Source organism: Hemicordylus capensis, chromosome 6, assembly GCF_027244095.1.
Source record: "Hemicordylus capensis ecotype Gifberg chromosome 6, rHemCap1.1.pri, whole genome shotgun sequence".
Lineage (NCBI taxonomy): Eukaryota > Metazoa > Chordata > Lepidosauria > Squamata > Cordylidae > Hemicordylus > Hemicordylus capensis.
The window spans coordinates 156,423,171-156,449,983 of record NC_069662.1 but is presented as its reverse complement, the minus strand read 5'-3'; the positions used below and the strand labels follow the sequence as shown (position 1 = coordinate 156,449,983).

General features: G+C 45.2%; 1 protein-coding gene and 1 long non-coding RNA gene across 2 annotated transcripts in view; one reads left to right on the top strand and one right to left on the bottom strand.

Moving 5' to 3' along the window:
* Window positions 1-5,509: 5,509 nt before the first annotated feature.
* SHH (sonic hedgehog signaling molecule) overlaps window positions 5,510-26,813 on the bottom strand; it is a 34,443-nt gene continuing 13,139 nt past the window's right edge. Inside the window, exon 3 of the mRNA XM_053266084.1 lies at window positions 5,510-7,361. Within this exon, the coding sequence (XP_053122059.1) occupies window positions 6,661-7,361 (701 nt within the window). The 3' untranslated portion in view covers window positions 5,510-6,660. The remainder of the gene's footprint in view (window positions 7,362-26,813) is intronic.
* Window positions 15,036-23,436, top strand: LOC128331969 (uncharacterized). The gene is made up of 2 exons (XR_008310492.1): window positions 15,036-15,142; window positions 23,152-23,436. It is a non-coding gene; the product is annotated as an uncharacterized LOC128331969 (long non-coding RNA).

Below are 26,813 nucleotides of genomic sequence, written 5' to 3'. Positions count from 1 at the left end.
AACCAGACTCTATTCTGTAGGGACTACAGCATAAACTGAAGAAACAGCTCTGAAGCAAAGTCAGTGCTCTCTCATGAAATCAGACCCTGTAGGGATTATAACATAAACTTGAGAATAGCTTTGAAAAGCAAATGCTCTCTCAAATGAAGTCAGACCCTATTCTGCAGGGAATATGAATGGGAGAAATAGCTCTGAAAAGCAAAGCCTGTGCTCTCAAAGGAAACCAGACCCTATTCTGTGTAAACTGGAAATAGCTACAAAAAGCAAAGTCTGTGAAATCAGACCCTATAGGGACTAAACTGGAGAATAAATAGCTCTGAAAAGCAAAGCCTGTGCTCTCAAAGGAAACCAGACCCTATTCTGTGTAAACTGGAAATAGCTACAAAAAGCAAAGTCTGTGAAATCAGACCCTATAGGGACTAAACTGGAGAAGAAATAGCTCTGAAAAGTAAATGTGTTCTCAAATGAAATCAGACCCTATTCTGCTGGGAATATAGGAGAAATAGCCCTGAAAAGGTATTTCAAAAGAATCGAGCCCAGAAAACTGAAGAAATCAGGCAACAGCTCTCTCTCTCTCAAAGTCTTTGTGCATTCAGATGCAGCATGCCTCGTGGGCAGGGGTTTTATAGGGCCAGATCTGGCCACCTCCTCCCACCCTGGGAGGAGGCTCTGAGCTGCCCATTGCCAGATCTGCCTCCTCCTCCTCCTTCCTTTTCCAGCTCCATCGGACGCCAAGATCCAGGATCTCATCAGAAGTCTCACAAGAGGGGACTTTGGACTCTTGAAAGTCTTCCAACGAGTTCTGGGATCTTGTCATCAGATGGAGCCAGAAGTGGGGGAGGAAGAGGAGACAGCCCATCTGGGGGGTGGGAAGGAGGTGGCAGGGGCAGATGGAAAATAAGATTTTTGCCGGCTTCCCCATGAGGCCAGGAACCAAAACAAAAACTGTGGCTGTCCCAGGAGAAATGGGGCAGTTGGCAGGTATGGGTTACTTGTCACCTGGCTGTCAATGCAGGCAGGACGAGCCTGCCCTTTCCACTGTCACCATTCAAGCTAATGTGGAGCAAGGAAATACAGACCCAGCCCTCTTGTCTCTGATGACAAATGTATTTCCTTTGTATGTCCATAGATTAGTCCACATGTAAATATTATGCAGTTCACCCTGTGTTTAATCTGGGTGTCAGGTGAGGGGAGGAGAAGGGTCCTAAAGACACACCTAGAATTCCTGACATATTTGAAGCAAGTCAGGAGGCCTGGGCACTTTTGGGCCGCTTCAGGGGATTTGTACACATCAAGGGAGACCATAAAAGAGCTCTTGAAATAAAGGTGAAACTTCTGAAGGAGAATTGGAAGTTCTCTCCGAAATGTCATCTAAGACTGCTGATCTGTAATCGCCATTCAGATCTCTCCATTATTTCAAGAGAGGATGAGAAAGATGGCCTTCTAACTTATGTTCATCTTCATTTGCATTTCAGGTTCAAGTTAACAAGCCAGCAACACCCATGACAAGGCCATGATGACCCTGATGCTGATGCCACACCCTGCCTAATAGTAGGGCCGCCCCAGAACACGATGATTATGATGGTGATGGTGATGGTGATGACGATGACGACAATGATACCATGTTCAGGGGAGACCTGGGTTCAAATCCTTGCTTCCTACCAGCTTAATTGACCTCACAGTATCCCTGTGAAAATATAAGCCAGTAAGTGACTACTTTGGGCACCAAAGGCTATGTGCATGTGGCCGGCTGTTTTGATTTTGAACCTGCAACCCTGCTTCCAAGGGAGCAAGCAGGGGTGTAGCTATAACTAAACAAGGGAGGACAGATGTCCCTGGGCCCTCGTGGGAGAGGGGGCCTACAAGCTAACAGCTTGCTTTTGGCTCTCCCCTCCCACCTCTCCTATGAAGAAGGCTGGAAGGGGGGCACAGGAACCCATCTTTGTTTTTTTATCCCAGCGCACACACCAGCTTTCCTATGACCCTGGGATTAAGCAAGCACATTTTTAAGCATCTTGTGTTTGGCCTGTGATGTCTGCTTAAGGTAAAAGGAAAGATGGGGCTACACATCTCTCTCTCTCTCTCTCTCTCTCTCTCTCTCTCTCTCTCTCTCTCTCTCTCTCATGATATTTGGATTGTGGCTTTGGTTGTGGCACTTTGAGCTCCTTGGTGGAAGATTGGGTTACAAATGGAGGTTTCCCAGACATCTATATCTGAAATACAGAGTGGAGTTTGGTGATCTAACTAGCTCATACAAGAGGCTACTTACATAGAAGGATAACTTCCGTTAGTGGAAAGCTGGGCCTAATTACATAAGCTGGCTTTAAATCAGGCATCCCCTACTTGGATTCCCAGATGTGGTTGTACTAAAACTCCCATAATCCCTAGGCATAATGGCTGAAGGTCATTGTGGTTGAGGATGATGGGAGTTGTAGTCTGCACAACCACTTCTTGGAACTCAAGGCTGGGAACCTTTGCTCTTAAGGGTGGCTGATAGTCTGTTCCATGGAAAAACAGGCTCTCTCAGATGTCACAAATAGATCTCTTGCTTGTCCAGCAGCTATAGTATGGTGTACAAATGGATATTTATCAAGATTGTTATAGTGCCTCTTGACATAACCTAATACTTAGTGGTTTAGAAGCTGCCGTCCAGGAAGAATGGCCCACTAGTGGAGACTACAATAAGAGAGTTCTTAGGTGCCTATTTGCAGAGACATTAGGGAGGGAATTATCAGTCGCCCCCGAGTTTTTATAGATCATAGCACACACCCCAAAAAGTACATAATCTAAACTCAGAAGAGTTTATAGCCTCAGCTGTATTAACAACATTCCAGCAACAGAGACTTTACGACCTTAATGATATTGACACAGCATTGGTTGAATGGGGAATGGCTTTAACAGGCCCAAAGGCCAGCCCTGTGGGTGGAGAGCAGTTCCTAGTTCCCCACTTAAAGGTGGGTTTACAACCCTGATATGGCCGTCACCCTCTGAAGAAGTGTGGAGCAGAAGCACCGCCCCACCTAGCTGGAGAAGGGGAGAGGTCTTGCTGGGGTCTGCTCCCAAGGCAACCACAGACCAAGGCTCCCCTTCCGAATGGACTGAACATAATAATAAGATTTAGATTTAGATTATTTTATTTATTTAGTATATTTGTACACCACCCCAAGCTCTGGGCAGTTTACAACAAACATAAAACAATTTAGACAGTTTAAAACCACCATTCTAGTTAAAAAAGCTTGGGTGAATAAATGTGTCTTAAGAGTCTTTTTTAAAGCTGGGGTATTAATTAATTAATTAACCTTCTGCATGCAAGCATGCAAGTGCTCTTCCCAGAGCGGCCCCATCCCCTAAGGGGAATATCTTACAGTGCTCACATGTAGAGTCCCATTCAAATGTTAACGAGGGCAGGCCCTGCTTAACAAAGCGGACAATTCATACTTGCTACCTCCAGATCATTCCGTAAGGTTCCACAGACAACATACTGACATCATGGCACCCTGTGTTTCTCCATTCCTGCTAATGGTAACCAATGATGTGGGCAGGCTGAGGACAGGGTACCACACAACTCAGTGACATCAAGACCCAGGACCTTTGTCCTGGATGTCACCTTAAAATTTGATGTCATGTGTATTTTACCACCTGTGTTTTTGAATCTAGCCGTAGAAAGGTCCTGCCTAAAACTAGACTTCTGGATCATGAGTATCAAGAGTATCTCGCAGCAAGTCAGGCTTCTAAGACTTCCTTGTGGATTTTTGTTGTTGTATTTTTGTGAAGTGGTTCCCTAAACACGAATTATCTGTTGGAACTGAATTCTCTTCACTTAAAGGAAGCATTTATTATACTTGGCTTCCAGGCAATGGGAACTATAATAAAGTAAAGGTAAAGAAGTGTGCCGTCGAGTCGGTGTCGACTCCTGGTGACCACAGAGCCCTGTGGTTGTCTTTGGTAGAATACAGGAGGGGTTTACCATTGCCTCCTCCCGCGCAGTGTGCAATGATGCCTTTCAGCATCTTCCTATATCGCTGCTGCCCGATAGAGGTGTTTCCCATAGTCTGGGAAACATACCAGTGGGGATTTGAACCAGCAACCTCAGGCTTGGTAGTCAAGCCATTTCCTGAAAGGATTTGCCCAGTGCCCATGTGGCGTGGCTGGCTGAAGATATATCACATGATTTTGATATTGTTGTACTGTATGCATTTTTTTTTAAAGGAGATGATCAGCTCCTCCTTTGATATGATGCAAATTCATTGGCCATCTCAATAAATGTTGACTTTTTAAAGCAGATGAATGGTCACAGATATATTGCTCTTAAAGTCAATATTTATTGCACAAACTAGCAAGATGAGGAATAGTTTTGTGGCTCTCAGTTTGATATGACTTGCATAGGTCAAGGTTGTTTGTATAACTCTGTTCCTGATACAGGCCCCTGGGCAGCATCCGGACTAGTAAGTGCGTACTAAGCACCATTGAAATAAATGAGACAAAACAGGCACGACCAGCTTAAATCCCATTAATTTCAATCGGATTTCGTTGTAATATGCCTTATTCAGATATTACATTGTACATGCGTACAGGTGTCTGTACAAGTGTACATGTTTTTGTGTGAATGGACTGTACATGCATTCACTTTGGAGGCAGGCTGCCTCAAATGCACGGTACACATAGGAAGATTTCTGCTGCATTGAATATAGTTTGTGAATAACTACATACCAATATATATGTGCGTACATTGGCTGACATTGCAAATAAGGAAGCAGGCACATGCCAATAAGATGCACCTGTGCTGTGACAGCTTACAAAGCACCGGATTGTGGAGGATTGAGCAGATTTTTTGTAACATGAAGATATGTCCTTGAGGGCTGTGCACCCCTCTGGGACATATTTTCAAGTGGCACAGGGCATTTCTGGGGGAAGCATAGATCACTTGAAAGTATCCCCCCACCCTTTGCACTCCATGCTGCTCAGCTAAGAAAGCTCTCTGAAGCACAAGTGTATTTTCCTGGTGCGCATCCACTTCCTTAGGATATGAACCACTGTACACAGATTGTACATGTGTTGAACATAATAGCCCAATTCACACATTATGCTCTATGAGTGTACTGTACACTCGTACTGTACTGTACTGTACATTCATACGTGTGTGATATTAAAAGTGAACCTGGATACTGGCCTTTCAAATGCATGGCACAGATAGGAAGTGTACTTCTGTACCTGTGTTCAACATAACATGTGAATGACTCTACCTGTGAACAGATCTGTAGCTGTGTACACTGTACACTCATTGTATGAGTGTTGAACATAATGTGGGAATGGCCCTAATGTCAGAGAAGGGCTTTAGTCTGGATACGGCCCTGTGTTTCCTTCTGTTTTGTCTTGATATTTCATATTGCAGCAGCTTTGTCCTTACAATAAGACTTGCCTTGACTTGATGTTGGATATTCAGATTTTCCTACCTAAATGCCTTGTTCAAAAGAAAAAAACAATGTGATGCACCAGGAATTCTTCGTTATTATATACTAACCAGACTGTGCATGGCACATTTTATTTCTATAAAACTATTAAAACTATTACAAAATATTCAAAAATACATTTTAGTAAATTGACAGCGGTTATTTATCAGTTTATTAATGCAAAACATCCTTTCCCCCCTCTGTACAAACTATTCTCCATTGTCACATAATAGCCAACATGTGCGCTTTTTAAAAAATATTATTTTCTCATAAATTTCTTCTTCTGGATTTTGAAAGTAAAAATAAGAGAGTTTTCCTCCTCCTCCCCACGGTTTTGCAAATGAATATGTTTTGTGTAACAGTCTTGAATTCCAAGAGTGTGGAGGAAAGGGGGTTGTTGAGTTGGAGGCGGGTTTTGTTTTTTTTATACAAAGCAAAATATTCAAAGACAATGGAAAACAATACAGGAGATGACATTACACTTGATACTATTTAAATTAAAATAATATATTCTCATATTTTACACTATTTCAAAAAAAATGAAATGTGACAGTTAAGTATTGATCTCTCAAAAAAATTGAATTTACAATTCTATGTATAAAAATATAATTTACGGAACCCCCCCTCTCCCCCCTCCCCACCCTGTGGAGTTTGTCTCTTGTTTGTTCCGTGGACTCACTGATGGGAAAGAGCTATGCAGAGGCGGGAAGGGCAGCGATGGGACTTTTGGGAAATCTGGACACACGTGACATATAGAAAAATAGAACTCTGTGCAGTTTTGCTTGGCCTCGCAAAATAATTTTCTTTTCCCTGTGAGTGTACAGTTCACATGATAATAAATTATCAAAGAAACTATTTAAGGCTCTTGAAAGTCGGGTTCATATTATTTAAAACATCTATTTCAAAATACCAAACAAATAAATATCGAGGAGATGAGGACAACAAAACAGACAAAAAATTATAAATCAAATAAAAATATATATATTTATAAACTAAAACGAAATTTCCTCGGCTCTTCCTGCTCCTCAAAGTCTACTTTGGACTGTCCTACTATTATTATCATTTAAAAGTCTCTTTCTTTCTTTCTTTCTTTCTTTCTTTCTTTCTTTCTTTCTTTCTTTCTTTCTTTCTTCATCTTAGTTTACCCCCCCCCTTGTATGATTTTATTCTTATGGTGGATAACAGTGGAGTGTTCAGCGCATTGTCGCCCTCAGCTGGCCATGCCCAGTGGGTGCAACATCTCAGAATCCAATACCCAGTGGCCAATGTTGTAGAGGAGGCGAGAATACCAGTGGACTCCAGTTGAGGATTCGTCCAATGCAGCAGCCGGAAAGAGGATGGGGGAGAGGCTGCTGGGACAGAGCATTGCCAGGAGAGCGTGAGCTACTCGGAAAGGGGCGAATGCCCAGTGGGCCCAGCTATGCTCCTCAATGACAGCATAACATGATGCCAGCACCTGATTGATGAGGATTGTGCCCTGAGCGGTAAGTGGGGCATAGGCCCCCGAAGCCTCTTCCTGCAGGGACACGCTGTGCACCACGGCCTGTAGCAGCGTCTGGCCCCCTTGGCCAAGCACGTAGACATGCTGTCCTGGTTGCACACGACTGGCGTAAATGGACTGGGGCTGGGAATGATTCTGGGGTGGGGCCACAAAGAGCAGGTGTGCAGCCGTGAGCAAGAGGCGTGTCCGGGGCTGCTGGGTCTCGATGACGTAGAAGAGTTTGTGAAGCGGGGCCTCCTCCAGGTCCAGGAAAGCCAGGAATTCGCTGTAGAGCAGCTGCCCCTGTGCGTCGGCCGCCAGCACCCGGTCGCCAGGGCTGAGGTCCTTCACCAGCTTGGTGCCCCCTTCCTCCAGATTCACCAAGGCCGTTCCAGGGAAGCAGCCGCCCGATTTGGCAGCCACAGAGTTCTCTGCATGGTGGAGAAAGAGATGGCATTAAAGTAGAGCTAAGAGCAAAAAGACCACTTCATAAAGAACTCAACAGTCTGGGAGACACAGCAGTAGCACCTGGGGGGGAATATGAAGGGGGCCCCAGAAAGGGCAAGGTGCATTTCTGGGTGGGCAAGCTGTGTCCCACAGGTTAAATTCCTGAAGCAGGAACAGGGGGGCAGCTGGGGTGGGCACCTACTTTTCTGAGGGGGTGCTTGCCCCTGTGTCCCCGGCTGGAGCCACCCTTGGAGGCACAACTAGCCTTTCTTAGCCAGCAGGGCCAAATTATGATATGCTAAGGTCCTACGCTCTGTCAAGCTTAAAAGGCCCCAGAGCATCACAGGGGGAAAAAAATTCTAACAAAAGGGACAATAAGAGGGAAAGATGATCATGATTATCGTAGATGAGGGTGTTGTACAAAGAAGTCATATTATTATCATTTTATTATTATTATTATTACATTGGTTTGGTGACTTTTATTTCTGTACACCACCCTGATATCATTGGTGAGGGGTGGCATTAAAATGTGTTAAGTATGTGAACATAAAGCATGATGAACAAGAAGGTGAAGAAGAAAAGGCCATAAACATAATAAAACAACAACAACAAACTTCATTTGTTAGCTGCCCCATAACAAATTATTCTCTGGGCAGCTCACAATAATTAGAATTAATTTTAATAATTTTAATAATTTGTTTTATATTGTTTTTATTGTGTCTTATGTATTTTAATATGTGATTTTAATATTAAAATGTGTATACTGCCTAGAGATGTACATATCAAGCGATATAAAAATAGAATGAATGAATGAATGAATACCAACTAGCAGAGGTTGCCCACAGTGCAGGTACCTTAAACTTAGCTACATAATACTATTTTGAACATATATCCATATAAATAATCTAAAATTAATGTGACAACATTTGAAACAAGAGAGGACAGTGTCACTAGCACATCACTTACATCCAGCAGTCTACAGTTGTCTGACTCTTGCTAGAACTGTTAGATTGCAAAGCCTGCATTACCAAAGTGAGGGAGGAGTGGCCATAGAGGAAGGTTGAGAGTGTGTGGGGGGGGGGGGCCTCCGAGCTCCTCAACTCCTTTCCCTCTCCCACTGTATCCCCAGACCAGCGCCAGCTTCACTGGTTGTCCATGTAGGCTGGTCATTCGACCTGGCAAATGAGCAGCCTGCCTGGCTCAAGTTAAATCCTTGCTAGATTCTTTCTTCATTCCCCTTTGCTCAGTCTCTTTTTGCTTCTGCCATAGAAAGCCATGTTCATACAAACAATTCTTTTATTCGTTTGCTTGTTTGTTCAGTTTTTATACCACCTTTCATAAGGCATCCCAAGGTGGTTTACAAAAGTTAAAATACAATAAACTTCCATAAAAATCACATTGAGCACCTTAAAATCAGTCAAACAGTAAAAACCATAAAAGAGACAAATAGAAGGATGATTCTTGAGAGACCTGGCAGCCCCTAAGGGGTACATACCTGAACAAATAAAAAGGTCTCTAGTTGTTTTTTAAAAGCAGCCACAGATGTCAAAGAGTGGGCATTCACTGGGAAAGCATTCCAGAGCCTGGGGCAACAACAGAGAAGGCCCTGTGCCTGTGAATTTAGCCTCTGTCAACATTGGCACTTGGAACAAAGGTCCCTCTGATGGATTTATTTTATTTATTTATATTTTTTACATTTTATATCCTGCCCTTCCTCCAAGGAGCCCAGAGTGGTGTACTACATACTTAAGTTCCTCCTCAACAACTTTGTGAAGTAGGTTAGGCTGAGAGAGAAGTGAATGACCCAGAGTCACCCAGCAAGTATCATGGCTGAATGGGGATTTGAACTCAGGTCTCCCTGGTCCTAGTCCAGCACTCTAACCACTACACCATGCTGGGTCTCTGATGACTTTGTTGGGCGAGCAGAACCCTTGGGAGCAGGCGGACCTGGGCCCAAACTGTTAAATGCTTTAAAGGCAATTATCAGCACCTTAAATCGGATCTGGAAACAAATTGGTAGCCAGTGCTGCTCTTTAAAAATAGGTGTAATATACCAGTGAGCAGTTCCAGAGACAACCCTGGCAGCAGCATTCTAGACCAACTGAAGTTTCTGAATATTCTTCAAGGGCAGCCCCATGCAGAGCAAATTGCAGTAATCCAGCTGCAATGTGACTAAGGCATGGGTATGAATGCCCACTCTTTGACATCTGTGGCTGCTTTAAAAACAACAACTAAAGACTAAAGCATGGGTAACCATGGCCAGATCTGCCTTCTTGAGAAAGGGACACAGCTGGTACACTAGCTGAAACTGTGAAAAGGCACCCCTTGCCACCACCTCCACCTGAGCATCCAAAAGCAGAGCGGGGTCCAGCAACACCCCCAAGCTGCACACTTGCTCTTTCAAGGGGAGTACAACCCCATCAAGAGCTGGTTGAATCACCCTATCCCAATTGGCTTTTCTATTGACCAGCAGCACCTCCGTCTTGTCTGGATTTAACCTCAGTTTGCTATCCCACATCCAGCCCATCACTGCTTCCAGCCCCTGGTTCAGTACATCCACTGCTTCCCTAGGATCTGACAAAACAACAACCACCAACAAACAAGCTCAAGTTCTGTCTCTGGCATCTCCAGGTAGGGCTTCCATGCTTGCTTTTGACAGAAGTCCATTGGGTGCCTTTGGTCTGGCCTGGGACCCTCCTCTACAGTGCACTTATCTAATGGTTAATCCTGCATTAAGGCAGAGCTGCTCCTGCTGGGAAACACACTATACTTCTGGCTCAGGTCCATGTCTGCCCCTGGATCTCTCCTTGTAATTATAATTCTGAAGTATATACGGGAAAATCCAGGGCTTAATTTGAGTAGGGATCAGCCCAGAAACCTGTTTTTAATGCCAGAGGAATAATTAAAGCAATAAAGAAAGGAGAGTTCTGAACGTCCTAAGGTGCCTTCTCCTCACGAGTGAATAGACAGGGCATAGATCTTAAACGTGTTAGTGTTGATCCTTTCTTCCATCCCTTTTGTTTTTAAATAGCGCCTGGGAAAGTCCCCGCTGTGGCCATCTCACCTACTCTTGGTTGCTGCTGCTGTGCTGTTTTGAATGATGCTCTTACCATTGATCGAGGGTCCATTTTATTATTGCTTTTTATCATTGCCATGTGAAAAGGCAAGATGCCCAAGCAGCAGCAATGCCTTGAAATGGAATTGAATAACCACCATCCACCTCGCCACATCTGAGGTTAGGAGACTGACTCCCAGATTCCAGGGTGTACCTTTGCAACTACTTTCAGAGAAAGGTTAAGTGCTGGGAAAATCCCTCCCGTTGGCAAGAGTGCCGGGCTGAGCTGTGTGCCTCAGAATGCCAGACTCGAAGTTCTTCTAGCAAAACATGTCTGCTGCTTTCCTAGGGCAGGCGAGGAGGCTTTGAAATCTAATCTCCCTCCGCCTTCCTCCCCACCCTTACATGTTTGTACACCTGCTTCCTTACCTATGAAGTTAGCACGCATCCCATTAGAATTAAAGGGGCAGCAGGGAAGGTGTTAATTTCCTTAAACTGGCTCAGCTGCCCAGATGTAGGCATAAGTGATCACAAGGAGGAAAGCAACTCAGCATGCCCTTGTTTAAAATGGGAATGTGTGAGACAATGCCCTCATCTGGGCTTGCTCGCTTCAGGTGTGGTGTGAGGGCAGAACTTGGCTGAACTCAGTAGATGAGGTGGGTGGGGGGAGAGGGGAGCTGGTCTTGTGGAAGCAAGCATGGATTGTCCCCTTTGATAACCAGGACCATTTGGATGGGAGACTACATGTGAGCACCATAAGATAGTCCCTTTAGGGGATGATGGGCCATAGCTCAGTGCAAGAGGATCTGAATGCTTGTAAGCAGAAGGTCCCAGGTTTATTCCCTGGCATCTCCAGGCAAGGGGCCTGAAGACATGAGACTCCTGCCTGCAACCTTGGAGAGCTGCAGTCAGTCAGGGTAGGCAGTACTGAGCTAGATGGGCTGATGACCTGACTTGGTAGAAGACAGCTTTCTATGTTCCTATGGAGCTGCCACATTTCCAGATGGAGCTTCAAAGAAACTAGAAGAACATCAGAGATTTCCTCTGGGTGAACCAAAGCCTCTGTAACCTCCTCACCAGGCCCAAGGGTCTTCAAATCAAATCCAAATATGGGCTCCCACATGTTGTTGGACTACAATTCCCATCATCCCTAGTCACATGGCCAAAGGGAGTTGTAGTCCAGCAACATCTGGGGACCCAAGTTTGAGAACCCCTCTTTTACCATTAGAAACGTATAAACTGAAAGAGAACCTTTCTCTTTAAGGTAAGAAAAACAAACACAAATATTCACATACCACTTTCCAACAAAAGTTTCCAAAGCAGTTTACACAGAGAAATAATAAATAAATAAGATGGATTCTACTGGCTTCCAATGAACCAGCAGCATAACACAGTTGAAGTGAGCCCTGGGACAAAACGTGAAGATGGGTCCCTGCCAGTTTTCCCTCTAACAGGGATTCCCAGATGTTGTTGACTACAACTCCCAGAATCCCCAAACAAAAGCCGCTGCAGCTGGGGATTCTGGGAGTTGTAGTCAATAACATCTGGGAATCCCTGTTAGAGGGAACACTGGTCCATGCCCCCATCTTCTTCAGAGAGGTGCAAACTGTCACCCAAACCCCCTCCTCCAGGGTCCCAGGGACATTTGTCCCCCTCCATGTTCAATTGTAGCTGCACCCCTGCAATGAACATTTCCCATAAATAAACAAGAACTTCCTAATGTTTATTTATTTATATTTATATACCACTCTTCATCCTACGACCTGAGGGCAGTTAACAAGAAGATAAAAACAATTCAATAAAAACATAAATCAAAAACAAAAAACAGAACGAATACAGCTAAAAGTTTAAGAAGAGCAAAGGACAGCTCATTGGCCGAAAGCCTGGATAAAAAGGGCGTTCTTTTTCCCCCTAAAGTTCCTAAAATTGCCCTTTCCCCTCTGGAAGCTCCTGCAGCGCTTAGGCCATAGTAGCTAAAGGATTTATTCAGGCCCACTTAACCATTTTAAAAGCAGAGCAACCCTGGAGCAAAAAAGATGCTCCAGGTAAAGAGCATCTTTGGTCTCTCCTCCGGTTGTTCAGCCTTTGAATACCTAGTTCCATGGCATGTGTAGCCCTGCTCACTTCTGTGATGCACACCTGGATGTGTGATTTATCCCTGTCTCGCAGATGATACATTTGCAGCTGTACATCTTGTAAATCTCTATTTATTCATGCCAACTATAAGGAAATAGAAATCTGTTTCCTCTCGACTTATAGACATTTTTGGATTTAAAGAATAACCAAAATACCCAGTGCCCCCTAAATCCAGTGCACTGGGTGGTTGCTTGGGACACCTGCCCCTATATCTAGTCTTCGAGGGAGTTCAAAGCAGCTGAGAAATTCCATAGTAGAGGTTTGTGCTCAAGAAGGTTCTTGCAAATTGCACTAGAACCAGAGGGAGGGGTGGGTCTTGGAGGCCATGCAGGTGACCCTCTGAATCAGTAGTTTTCAAACTATCCTGGGGGATCTTGTTTTTTACCCCCCCCCCAAAAAAAACCATATCACAAGTTCCTCGATGGAAAAATAAGTAATGTCAGACAAGATTTCCTGAATGACAGCGTGCTGCAGCCAATCTCCCCTGGAAATGTAGTCACAGAGGAGAACTGTATGTTCTATGAAACGTTCACAGCCAACAGTGGTAGTATGTTCTAAACCAGAAGTTCTCAGACTTGGGTCCTCAGAAGTTGTTGGTCTACAACTCCCATAATCCCTAGCTACAATGTGGCTAGGGATACTGGGAGTTTTAACCCCACCTCTGGGGACCCAACATTTGAGCACTCCTGCCCATCTACCCTGGGTTTGTAGGGCACAACAGTAAATTTCAATCAGTCTGTGAGCAGCACTCCAGGTAAACTGACTGGGTGTCCTGGAATATATCCCAGAATTCTCTGCAACCTGCTGAAGTTCCTTAGCTGACATATTGATAAGGAAAGAGTTCCCTGAAAGAAGACCTTCAGGGCAGGAGAAACCATGGTTGTATATCATCCTGCCTAGCAGAGAAGATTATTTTGCTTAGGGTTGCCAGGTCCAGATGGTGAGTGCTCCGCTAACCCCATTTTTAAAAATCGTGTATTGCCACGGTGCAGCTCCATGCCATGGCAACACACGAAGAGATCCCCACTGGCAGGCTGAAACAAGCCTCCTGGCCCTGGGGGTCTCTCCAGGATGCCCCGTGTGCTCACCTGGAACTTCCAGGGGCCACGCGGCCCCTGATCCCCACAGCCCCCGCTGGCTCCATCATGGAGCCGGCTGTCATGTGGGCGACTGATTCAGCTGCCCAGGGCTTCCCTTTGATCGTCTGTGGGGAGAGCAGGCTAAGCCCGCTCTCCCCGCAGACCTGATCGTGAGACTCGCCTCATGGAGTGCAGGCATGTGCTAGTGTGGTTCCACGGTCATCAGTACAGGCTCACATGGCTGTCTTGCTTCAGAGGGAGGCAAACTAGGAGGACAGCCTGCACTGAGTAAGCAATCTTTGGTTGAGGACACGAAGGCAGCCAGAAGCCATGCGGTCTGAAGGGGGCCTGAAGCGCGAGCTCCGCATAAGAGGCACTTTTCAAGTGGTGATTCTCTTTATATGAAGCAGAAGGAGAGCAACTGGCCCTATCCACCCCCAGCACAGCATCCCTCCAGTGGCTGTTGCTGGTTTCTGCCTCGGGTTTCTTTTTAGATTGTGAGCCCTTTCAGGACAGAGAACCTCCTTCTTTTCGATATAAACTGCTTTGCAAACTTCTTGTTGAAAAGTGGTACTTTTTTATATAATGCTTTTCAAGAAGCCACCTAATGGCACAGCGGGGAAGCAACTTGCCTAGGGAGCAAGAGGCTTGTCAGTTCGAATCCCTGCTTGATATGTTTCCCAGACTATGGGAAACACCTATATTGGACAGCAGCAATATAAATAAATATAGGGAGATGCTGAAAGGCATCATCTCATACTGTGCAGGAGGAGGCAATGGTAAACCCCTCCTGTATTCTACCAAGAAAACCACATCGCTCTCTGGTCGCCAGGAGTCGACACCAACTCAACGGTATGATATTTTTTCCTTTTTCCAACAAGAAGTTTGCATAGTAGTAGTAGTAGTAGTAGTAGTAGTAGTAGTGAACATAGTAGTAAAGAGAATGGGGAATCACTGCAGACCAGTCAGAACCGGTCACCTAAGATGCTCCAAGTTATTCCATTGAATCCTTTCTTAATGAGCCACTGGGTCAGATCCTGCCTGTATACCTTTTCCTCATAGCCTACAAGTAAAAGGGCTAGAGACTTACTTTTAAAAAGCGGGGGTGGGGGGGGAACACTGCACATTTGGGTGAGGGGTCCAGATGATCCCTGAGGAGCGGAGCCAGGCCCCGGCAGGTTGTCGTCTCCCCCCCCCCCCCGCCACCGCCCTGTGACTGCAGCCCCGGTTCAAGAGCAACTCGAATGCCAGAAATCCTGCTGTGTGCAACTTTCGCTGGAACAAGGCAAGGGCCTCTGTACATCTCCGTGGCCACTGGAACTCTGTTACTATGGAAACACAGTTGCTAGGGAGAAGAGAGAACTTGTGCCCTCAGATGTGCTCCAAATGGCAGGCAAGGTCTGTAGGCAGACGAAGGGTGCGTCCCAGAGTGGCACATGCTTAATTGGGTCCATTACTGGCCTAATTTAGACAAGAACATGCTGCCTGAGAGGAGGTTAGTAAAACTACAAAATGTATCCATGACACATGAATCCTCTTCCCCAGTTGAAACAAAGTCATAACCCTGACCTCTCACTGTCTTCCTTCTCCGCCTTTCCTCCCTGTGTTGTCTCCCCTCCATTGCCAAAGTGTAGCTAGTAAGTTCCTTGGGGCAGGGACCTGTCTTTTTCATTATGGTATTATTACTTATTGAGTTTGTATCCTGCCTTATGGTCCTAGCAGGATGCTCCAGACATTTTTTTTGGGGGGGGGGACATTCCAGGTACAAAACAGATTAGAATTGCACAATAAAATCAAGCAATAAATACAAGAGTGACATGGAGCAAGAGGCCATGTGAAAAACAGCAGCACATGGCAACCAACCGTCTCAGTCAGGGGTGTACCTATAACCTGACTCTGGGGGTGGGGGGTGTCCCCTGCTAACTGAGCAAAGAAGCACCTTTTTAATATGGTGATTCTCTTTATTTAGCAGGCGGAGAGCAACTGGCCTTATCCATCCCCTGCACAGCATCCCTCCAGTGGCTGTTGCTGGTGTCTCTCTTATATATCTTTTTTTAGATTGTGAGCCCTTGGGGGGGGCATTTTATTTCTATCTATCTATCTATCTAAACCACTTTGGGAACTTTGGTTGAAAAGCAGTATATAAATATTTGTATTCGTATTCATTCCTGGGCCCCTGAGGGAGGGGGCCCCACCAGCTAGGCGACTGTTTGCTTTTTGCTCTGCCTCTCCCAAGCAGAAGATGGAGAGCAAGGGCACATCTGCACTTTTTGTGCCAGGACCCACTTTGTCCAGGCTTGGTGCACACTTTGTCTCTCAGCTTCCAAAAGCCTTGAGAGAAACAGCCAAAACTTCACTGACCTCCCTAACCCTAAATGACAGCAAGCTGGGCAGGCTTCTATAGGGAGAACATTCTGCAAGGAGCAAATTCCTGCTCCTCTGTTTTTGGAGGGGACTCTGTAAAGCACCAGGTACCCTGGACTGGATTGTCCAACTGCTTCCCAGCATATGGTACAGAACAGGAGAGCACAGCCCACCTCTCCTCTCCACACAGAACACCTATTATTCTGCTTGCAACGCGGGGCTGGTTCTGATGACACCATACCAGCCCATATGATTAAAAGGGGTGTGTGGCAGGAGCGTGCCCATTGGGATGTCTTCTGTGGACATCCTGACCCAACATGTCCCGTTATTGGGGCGGGGGCTGTTCACCCGTAGTGGCCATTCAGAGGAACAGCCCACTCCTAACAGGATAAAGGGTCAAGTCAGGAGGCCACTGCGATGTCCACAAAAGATGTCCCAATGGGCATGCTCTCCACACATCCCTTTTCCTAATCATTGGCCCAGTAGAGGATCATCCAAACTGACCCTCTTCTTCCAACCATTCTTGCAGGGACATAATCAGGAGTGTCATTAAGGGGTGACCCATGGGGCACGGGCCCCCAATAGGAACATAGGAAGCTGCTACAAACTGAGTCAGACCATTCGTCTATCTAGCTCAGTATTGTCTTCACAGGCTGGCAGCAGCTTCTCCAAGGTTGCAGGCAGGAATCTCAGCCCTATCTTGGAGAAAGCAGGGAGGGAACTTGGAACCTAGATGCTCTTCCCAGGGCGGCTCCATCCCCTAAGAGGAATATCTTACAGTGCTCACACTTCTAGTCTCCCATTCATCTGCAACCAGGGCGGACCCTGCTTAGCTAAGGGGACAAGTCATGCTTGCTACCACAAGACCAGCTCCCCTCTCCTGAATGAATGGCTCAGAGCCCCAAACCTCATCAGCCACCTCCCTTCTCCATGACCTCCTCCAGACTGGAAATGCAGCAGTGGAGACCCCTGCACAGACTCAGGGAAGAGCTCCTAGCCAGCCCCACCTCCCTCTGTTGCTTCCCCTTTCATAGGTCTTGCATTATAATACTAGACGCTTTACGAACATAATCCTTACTGGGGGGTTATGATTTCATTGAATTATCAAAAGGGGGCCTGTGGGCCTGGATCTTTTAAGTACCTAGTAGTAATGCCCCTGGACATCATGTTCCAATGCGACCTAAAGAGATGCCACCTGATGCATGCAGGCTCAGGGACTCCCTTCCTGGATTTTATTTCTGGCAGAAATGGGTCCTAGGCATCTTGGACTGGATAGGGACAGGCCCCATTTAAAATTATGCATCTGTGTGAGCAGCTGATGATACCAGAGGTGGAACATTCAGGCTGGGTGGGTGGCGGTAGAAAACCACTCTCGCTCCTGCTTCCACCGTACACTGGGGAGCAGTCAGACAAAGTGCAGCCCAAGCTGGGCCCACTGATGGTACCTAACTGATGGAAACACTAGAAGCATTGTGGTATAGTGGTCAGAGTGTTGGGCTAGGAACAGGGAGACTTGAGTTCAAATCCCCCCGCAGCCATGAAACTCATTGGGTGACTCTGGGCCAGTCACTGACACCTCAGCCTAACCCACCTCACAGGGTTGTTGTGAGGATAAACCAGGTAAACTCTGTGGTGGGGATAAACTCTGTGATGATGTACTCTGAGCTCCTTGGAGGAAGAGCTGGCTATAAATATAAAAATAAAGTAAAACAAAAACATAGGAAGCTGCTTTCTGCCAAGTCAGGCTATTGGTCCATCTAGTTCAGTATTTTCTACACTGACTGGCAGCAGCTCGCCAAAGTTTCAGGCAGGGGTCTCTCCCAGCCCTACCTGGAGATGCCAGAAATTGAATCTGGGACCTTTTGCATACAAATCAGATGCTCTACTACAGCCTCATCAACTGGGCTACAGCCCCATCAGAGGTAATCAGGGTACTGCTACCTTGCTAATTTGTGACTGGTCTTTCACTCATCTGACACATGAAGTCAAGTCAAGTTGCGCCATCAAGTTGGAGTTGACTGACTCCTGGTGACCACAGAGCCATGTGGTTTTCTTTGGTAGAATACAGGAGGGGTTTACCACTGCCACCTCCCCGGCTAATGCCACTTAAGTGTCTCTGTGTGAATATCTTGAGCTGGTTTTGCTTTACAGACAGACTAAGCATGATGTAGCCTGTCATTAGCTTGAATGAGCATGATTTTCCTTTCAAAAATAGCCGTCTGGCTCAATGTAAGGTAGCTCCCTAACCCAGAGCCTCAATTCCTTCTCATAAGCTTTCTCATAATATCCCCAACTTCCTTGGACATATTTATCGCCTGGAACAATGTAACACCTGTCTCCAAAGAGTCCAAAGATACTGGGTGGGTCTCTGGCTCTACCCAGGAAGTCAAACATCAGTGCTCAAACAAGGAGTGCTTTTCAGTCTCAAACAAGGAATACATTTTAAATTCACATTCAGATTTTAGGTTTCCTGCTGAATACTTGTCTTTCACATCAAAGCCCCCCTTGGTGGACTCTGCGTGTGTTCAGACATTCCAATTCACCCGGGAACCAGAGTAGCAAGTTCCAGACCAGGACTGTGACATGGCATGTATGCGCCTTACTAAACATGATGGAGATACTCAGCCTTAGTCATTCAGTATAGAATTGCTTCAGGTTGATGCCACTCATTGGGGTATATTTTGTGACATTAAACATTTCCTTGCAATGCATAATGCCAAAATAATCTCCATAACAAGTCTGAGACAGGTAACCGCAGGCACTGCAGTTTTACATAAGGAAACTGTGAGTGAGAGAGAACAACGTGCTCAAGCTTCCCCAGAGAATTCATAGATGGATCGGAACTCGGGTCTCTCAAAGTCAAACCCAAAGTGCTGCCAACAACATTTTAACTCCTACTTTGGCATCACAAAAAGCATATTCAGATACCAAGCACATTTTCTTGGAAGTCAGAACTGTTTCATACATCATTTCCTTATAGAAGCCCCATTCAGATATGACACGGAATGCTCATAAGAGTGTACAGTATACACAGTTGCAGATCTGTACACAGTTATTGACACAGTTATTGTCACTCATGACACATTGAAACTAACCCTAAACTAGTCTGGGGGCTATAGGCCACCTCCAGCTTCAGAGGCAGGATGCCTCTGAAAATCAGTTGCAGGGGAGTAACAGCAGGAGAGAGGGCATGCCCTTGGATCAGGCCCAGGGCTCATCTAGTCCAACATCCTGTTTCACACAGTGGCCCACCAGATGCCACTGGGAGCCTACAGGCAAGAGTTAAGGGCATGCCCTCTCTCCTGCTGTTACTCAAGGCTGTTCTTATGTTCTTAGGCGGAACTGAATAGAGTGCACGTTCTTCCCTCCTCTTGACTATAGCTTCCTTCCCTTCCTCCGTTGTCTGCCTCCCCTATGTTAAATTCTAGGTTGTAGATTCCCTGGAGCCTCTTCTTCATAAAGTACCATGCATATTGGTGATGCTTTATCATTAATCACTAAATGAACCATAGAATGAATATAGCCAGAGAAGATTTTTTGTCCCAGCACACCCTCGGGCCTGCTAATCCAAATTTGGGATGGACAAGCCTGCAATGGCCCTGAGGCATCTTGGATTTGGGCAAAGATCAATCATCAACTCTAGATTCTTGATTGATTGGTTGATTAAGTGCCATCAAGTCAGTGTCGACTCCTAGCAACCACACAGATAGATTCTCTCCAGGATTATCTGTCTTCAACTTGGCCTTTAAGCTCTCTCAGTGGTGCATTCATTGCTGTGGTAGTCGAGTCCATCCACCTTGCTGCTGGTTGCCCTCTTCTTCTCTTTCCTTCAACTTTTCCCAGCATTATGGAATTCTCAAGGGAGTTGGGTCTTCGCATAACATATCCGAATCATGATAGTTTGAGCCTTGTCATTTGTGCTTCGAGTGAAAATTCTGGATTGATTTGTTTTATGATTTATTTGTTTGCTTTCCTAGCAGTCCATGGTATCTTCAAAAGTCTTCTCCAGCACCAAAGTTCAAAAGCGGCAATTCCTTTTTCTATCTTGCTTCTTTCACATCCATAGAGTGTCATGGGGAAAACCATTGTCCAAACTATTCTAATCTCTGTAGGTATAGACATGTTACGGCATCTAAATATCCTTTCCAAGGCCTTCATTGCAGCCCTACCAAGTGCGAGTCTGCGGCATATTTCTTGACTGTTGGATCCTTTACTGTTGATGGTCGATCCTAAAAGGCAGAAGCTATCCACCACTTCAATGTCTTCATTATCAATTTTGAGGCTGATTGCTGTATCCATTGTCATTAGTTTAGTCTTCTTTACATTTAGTCGTAGTCCCATTTTTTCACTGTGCTCCTTGACATTCATTGCTAGAGCTTGCAGATCATCCGCATTCTCAGCTATCAGAGTGGTGTCATCAGCGTAGTGCAGGTTACTGATGTTTCTTCTTCCAGCTTTAAAACCATGCTCATCTTCTTCCAATCCAGCTTCTCTCAGTATATGTTCAGCATATAAGTTGAATAAATAAGGAGCAAGTATATACAGCCTTGTCTTACTCCTTTGCCGATCTGGAACCAGTCTCTTTCACCATGTTCCATCTGGATTGTGGCTTTCTGTCCTGTGTATAGGTGTTCCATGAGAACAATGAGATGTTCTGGGATGCCCATTTTCCTAAGGATATTCCATTTGTGACTGGTGATGCAGGGAGATGTAATCAGCAACATCTGGGAATCCCTCTTACATGGAACACTGATCATGATCAACTTTTGTAATTTCCAATCGTAATTTGACAACTTTATTGGCTAAAGACAGCTTTATTGGCTAAAACCAAGATGCTGTTATCTAGAAGATTCAGTATGACAATCACCAATACCTGATTATTTCAAAGAAAGTGTAACAGAAACTACAGAGCTGGTACTGATTGATGCATGCACTCACAAACCTTTGGCAAATTTATTTGAGACCATCTTAGCCATTCATATCTAACCCCTTTTTATTCTGGCTAACCATTTTGAGTTGTCTTCCTATTTATGAATTTGGCTAACCATACTCAAATCAATGTGTATATTAAAACCAGCATTCATCACTGCAAATGAAGCAACATTTGTGGTTTCAACTTACAGCATAATTGTATTTATCACAGTTTTTGAATCCCAAATATGTAGGCATCTCAATAAATATCCACCATGGTTAGTGATAAGAATCCACATGAGGAGACATAGTCAACAGAATAACTGTTGTATAGGGCTCTAGTGGATTTTGCGGTATTGAACACCACCGACTATTTAGCACTGCCGTCATATAGAGGCCACTAAGAACAGGATCCAGCCAATGTTAATCACTCTGTAGTCCTGTTAATTTGAACAGGAGAGTTATCATTAGCTTCCTCCCACTGATACCAAAGGGGACTTCACAGAGCTTATCTTTGGCTCGTGCCCCTTGATATTGTGCCTGCCTCGGTTCGGCTTTATTTTTATTGATTTGTTTTCTAAATGTCTAGCCCAGCTTTCCAATACAGAGCACTCAAGCCAGTTTACAGAAATAATGTTGGCTTGCAAGACCATCAGTGAAATTTCCAAACACCAATGTCCTTTTGCAATTTCATAGACAGCTCATTACAACCAGAGAAGAGAGTAAGACCATACAAAAAGCCTGGACTGTTTTGCAGTTGCCACATATCTGTTAGGACACAACAACAGCCACACTGGATCAAACCAAAGATCCAGCTTCTCTAGTGGCTTTGGAGAGATGTGTAGAAGGCCCACAGTTCTGTCATGGACTGCTCAAACCATCACAAATGAGACAAGGAGACATCACAAGCTAGACAATTCTGTCCAGTGGAATCTGTGCTACAGTGCTGGTGCTATAAAGCGGCTCATGTCTGAGTGGTTAAGTTCCTTCAGGGCCAGCCCTGCCATGAAGCCAGGTGAAGGGGGCTGCTTCAGGTGGCAATCTCTAGGCCAGTTCTTAGGGGACGGTACAGCAGCCCACCCCACAGACGGCCTGCAGAGAAAGGAAGGCGAAACGGCCCCATGTAGCTTTACCTCTTTCCTTCCTAATAGAAAAGGAAGGAAGAGAAAGAGCTTTGAAAGAAGATAAAAATTGGGGTTACTATTTTAAAAGGGGGTGGGGAGAGAAAGGGAGCCCATTTGGTGCTCTGCTTCAAGCACCGGAATGCCAAGGGCCAACACTTGGCTCCTGAACTATATTTTTAAAACAAATTAATCTCAAGCTTCACCCCAGAGAATTGTCTCAGGACTAATTAGTCGTTTAAGTAGCTTCCATGCAATTGGACTGAGAGACTCAGTGGTGGCTAACAATTGTACTGGCCGTGTCATTCTTGAATACCATGAAACAATGGGCATATTTACACCACAGAAATAGACCGACTTAATAGTCTTTCCTCCTCCCTGGGAAATCCACAGAGGTGCAGATGACTCTAAAAGAGCATTGTCAGAATCCTTGCCATACTAAAATTCCCAGGGTCCTTTGGGGGAAACCATGGCACTTACTGCTACAAAATCAATATATGTTTGTAGTACATATGCCCAGAAACTTCCAGAGTGTGGTCTGAAAGAAACAAACTGTCAGGTTACTGGGATCTTGTGGCTATTTCTTCCATCTGCTGGAATATGGCACCAGAAGATGGAGAACCAGGAGCAATTCCCCTTGCCTTTCTCTCAGAGCTTCTAAGGGGCAATTCTTGATGGCTCAGCCAGGGACATACAATGACATGGCAGATAATTAGTGTTCTGCCCCAGCAGCAAGGTGCTTTGAAAATGCATCATGGGCAGTGACCCAAATCCAGCCTGAAATTTTGCTTGACTTTGATGGAGCCAAGATGTTACCCTTGTACAATTATGAAGGTCATTGATAAAAGTACATAACCCCTTCCTCTCTTCCCCCACAAGTTTCCTCTTGCTTTCTATTTCCAGCCCCCACTTCCTCCTAAAAGCAGGGAGCCTTTGGAGCCCAGTGGATCCGTTCCTTCCCTCCTCATTCTGTGGTTTGCAGCCTGAGCGATTATGGTTTGAAATCCAACCCTTGGAACATCCAAATGCCTTGCTCAGGAAGAACACAAACAAACAAAAAGATTGGTATTGATTGACCAACAACTTTATCACTTCTGCTCTGCTCTAGAAAAAGGAACCAGCCAGAAATCTTCAGGGGAGAGAACATGACAACGAATTATGAGGATGCCCTTCATGTAGAAGCAAACAACACCCTCAGACAACATCCACCCCACCCCTGCTGCAGTGTCCAAGGGTCTGCCTGGGACTTTGTTTGCACACTCAGAGGGGCCTGATGAATAGATCCAGTTGTGTAGCAACTTGGTAAACATGCCGGCAAACTGGTGGAGGTGTGAAAATCTGCTCTTTTGAGCAGTCCCTTGGTTGGGTCCTCTAATTAAAATCCAATAAAGGATGGGCATTGTCATTTTGATGCATGCAATAAAGGGAGGCACTCACAGAAGAGAGGGCACTTCCAACTCTCCACCCCCCACTCCCTATTTGTTCAGGTGCGGGGGGGGGGGACCCTCCATGCCAATTCACACACATACTCTTCAGCCCCACGACACCCCGCCCCCCCACCAAGGCCTTCCGAGCCCTATTTGCACAGACCAGGACACTTTTCCAAGACACTCAAGATGTGTATTTGAATTTGAAATGGAGGAGTTTGCTCACTATCCCCCCCACTAGCCCCCATGATCCCTCTCTCTTTTACTGCTCCTGCCCTCCTCTCCTTTGCCCTCTTGACAGTCATTCAGGCCTTGGCGGTGAGAGGCGGGGGACGCCTCCTTCACATTCCAATCTCCAGGATCATACTTTTGGCAAATAGAGATGGCAGCTCAAAAGCATCTTCCCGGCCTGGAACTCTTTGCCTTTTAATCTTCTCATCAGATTCTTAGTCATGGAACCAGCACTCGGCCATTCGAAAGCAGCTTGAACGGATGGAATTCCAGGCAGCTCTCTGGAAATCCTCCTTGTACAGTCACACGACCTCGTGTGACATGCCCTAAATTATTCCCCTCCCTTCCCAAATGCCAAGCGTGCCCTGAATCTTAATGACTGGATTTGGGTCTCTTGGGACAATTTGCTTCCTACAAAGCATAAGATGGGGTTGGAGGATGCTGGGCTGGTGGAATGAGGTCAGTTTGTTTGCTTGAGTTAGGAATGGATCTCCTAGACCACTGTCAGAGAGAAGGGAAGAAATGTAATATATCTTGTAGAGATGGGGTAGAGAATTTTACTGAGTCCTGCTGAAGCACACTGTGTGATCTGGAGAGCTCCCAGTTCAGATCTCACCCGGCACTTTTACTTCATGTGCATCTAGTGATTTTTCAGTGTCCCAAGCTCTTCACATACACTATTCTAGGTTATCCTTACCAGAGGTGCACCTGGATAATTTTGGAGCCAGGACCTAAAGGCCTTTGGAGACACACACACACACACACACACACACACACACACACGCAAATTAAGCATCATTATGCTCCGCCAGATGACCACACCACCTGGGACAGACGGAAGAGGATTTGGGGGCCCCCAGGGGCTATGGAGGCCCTGGACTTCGGCCACGAAGTCCAGGGGTAAGAGTGCCTCTGATCCTTACAACGGTGCTATAAAGCAGGGCCTTTCAAACTTGGGCCTCCAGATGTTGTTGGACTACAACTCCCACCACCCCCAGCCACAATGACCAAAGCCATTGAGAACCCCTTGCTGTAAAGATTCAGCACTAGCTCTGTCTGGCATGCAACTGTGCAGAAATGTACACAAGGAGGAGAAGAGGAATTGGGATTGCACCCATTGGTTGCAATGGGTCAGACCTCCATGCATTCCTGGTCCTTCTTTGCACAGAGGTGAAATATGTACCCCTAAAGTTAAGAAGTTCTTGCTTACCTACAAGGAACACTTCCAATAACATACATACATACACACATACACACATCTGCCTAAAGTTTCCTCTTTCAGCACCTTGTCATGCTTGCAGTCATAGTGGTGAATGAGGGATTTATTCAGGATCGCTTATGAATAATAGAGCCACTCTAGACCAAATGCCACCCCTGGAGAGGAAAGCATCTTGGGCATCCCCTCAACTTGCTCAACCTTCGAATATATTTTCCCCCCAAATACGCTTGTAGCCCTTTTCAGGACTTGGATGCATATTGAGGAGGGACAATTCATATAATTCAATCCGTATATTCATAGAGGTACAATAACTCTGCCAACCAAGTCTGTGAATCTGCACTTACTCATGCTATATTTAAGCAAACAAAAACACCCCTCCTGGGTGTACCCCAACATCTCTTCTGTGCTCTCTTGCACTTTCTGCACCATCTGCAGGGTGTGTGTGTGTGTGTGTTAGGAAGCACTCATATTTATGCTTCAATAGCCTGCTTTGGTGAGCAGGAACTTACGTATGCACCGTAACTTCATTATCAGATTCATCTGTAAATGTTTAAGAAGAGATCACTTTCAAGAGTTGGGGCATGGGGGGCATTTTCTCAAATTGAGGAGGGCACTGGATAGTTTGCGGTCAAACTTTGGTGGAGCTGACTTTTCAGCAGACATCTGCTAGACTGAGAGCTCTATTTTCCAACTCATCCAAGTTTGGCATTTCTTCTCTATCCCACGTTCTGGTACCATAGGAAATGAAGGAGTTCTTAGGTTCTTCATTTTGACTTGTACATATCCCTTGCATGCACGCATACACTCTGATAACCTCCTCTCTCCATGCTAATTTTTGCATCTCCAAGCTATCTGGATCCAGACTGATTCTAGATATCATTCCTCAAATTAGAGGGTTAATCTCAATCTGGACTCTTTATTGTGCTATTGAACAATTTAGCTAAAAGATATAACTTATCTAATATGGCTAATATTGAATCTTTTGGTAATGGCAAAAAATGTTCTGACCAGGCAATGGACATCAGTCTCCATACCTTCAATAAAAGGGTAATTCATTAAGGTTTTGGAGATTACTTAACAAGATACATTAAACTGGCTATATTCAAAGAATAAATTTAGAGTGCATCTGTCTTCACTAAGAGAAAAACTGACTTCATTTATTACTGTAAACTACTTGGATCTTGTTAGACAGAAAGTTGTATATATTAATAAATAAATAAATAACAACAACAACTTTGTTTAAACATTAGATTGCTATAATAAAGAAATTGTGTACTGGGATGAACATTGCAACATTGCATCTTTAAATAGAAATAGTGCTCTGTAGTTTTGCTTAATTTATAAAAGAGCAACATCTCATCACTGTGGGGCTCAGATGCCTCATTTCTCTCATAAAAGGAAGGGAGAAAGCTACTGGAGTTCAAGTCCCCTTACAGCTCACCTTTTCCAGACTGCACACCTAGATATGTAGGATGTGCCATCTTATCTTACCCAGAAACAGTCTTCTCATTCTTGTTACTTAATTCTTAACATTAATTCTTGTTCATTACATGCATGTGCGTCAGGGAGATGCACATGTTAGGATGAAGAACCTAAGAATTCCTTAATTTCATACAGGACCAGAAATTTGGATAAAGAAAGGATTCATACTCAGAGATATTCACTTATTCCGGGACACTGAAAACAGACTTATGGCTGAGTCCTGTAAGGCAAGGAGGCCATGGCCTTAGGAGTCTCTTTAGATCTGGGGTTCAGGGGCATAGCAAGGATGGAGTGGGCCCAGAGACAAGATTTTAAAATGCTCCCCCTCACTGAAGCTCAGCTCATGAAGTAAAGAAATCTTAAATGAGGCTGAATAGTGGCAACAAAAAGCAGAGTAAAATTTATATAACC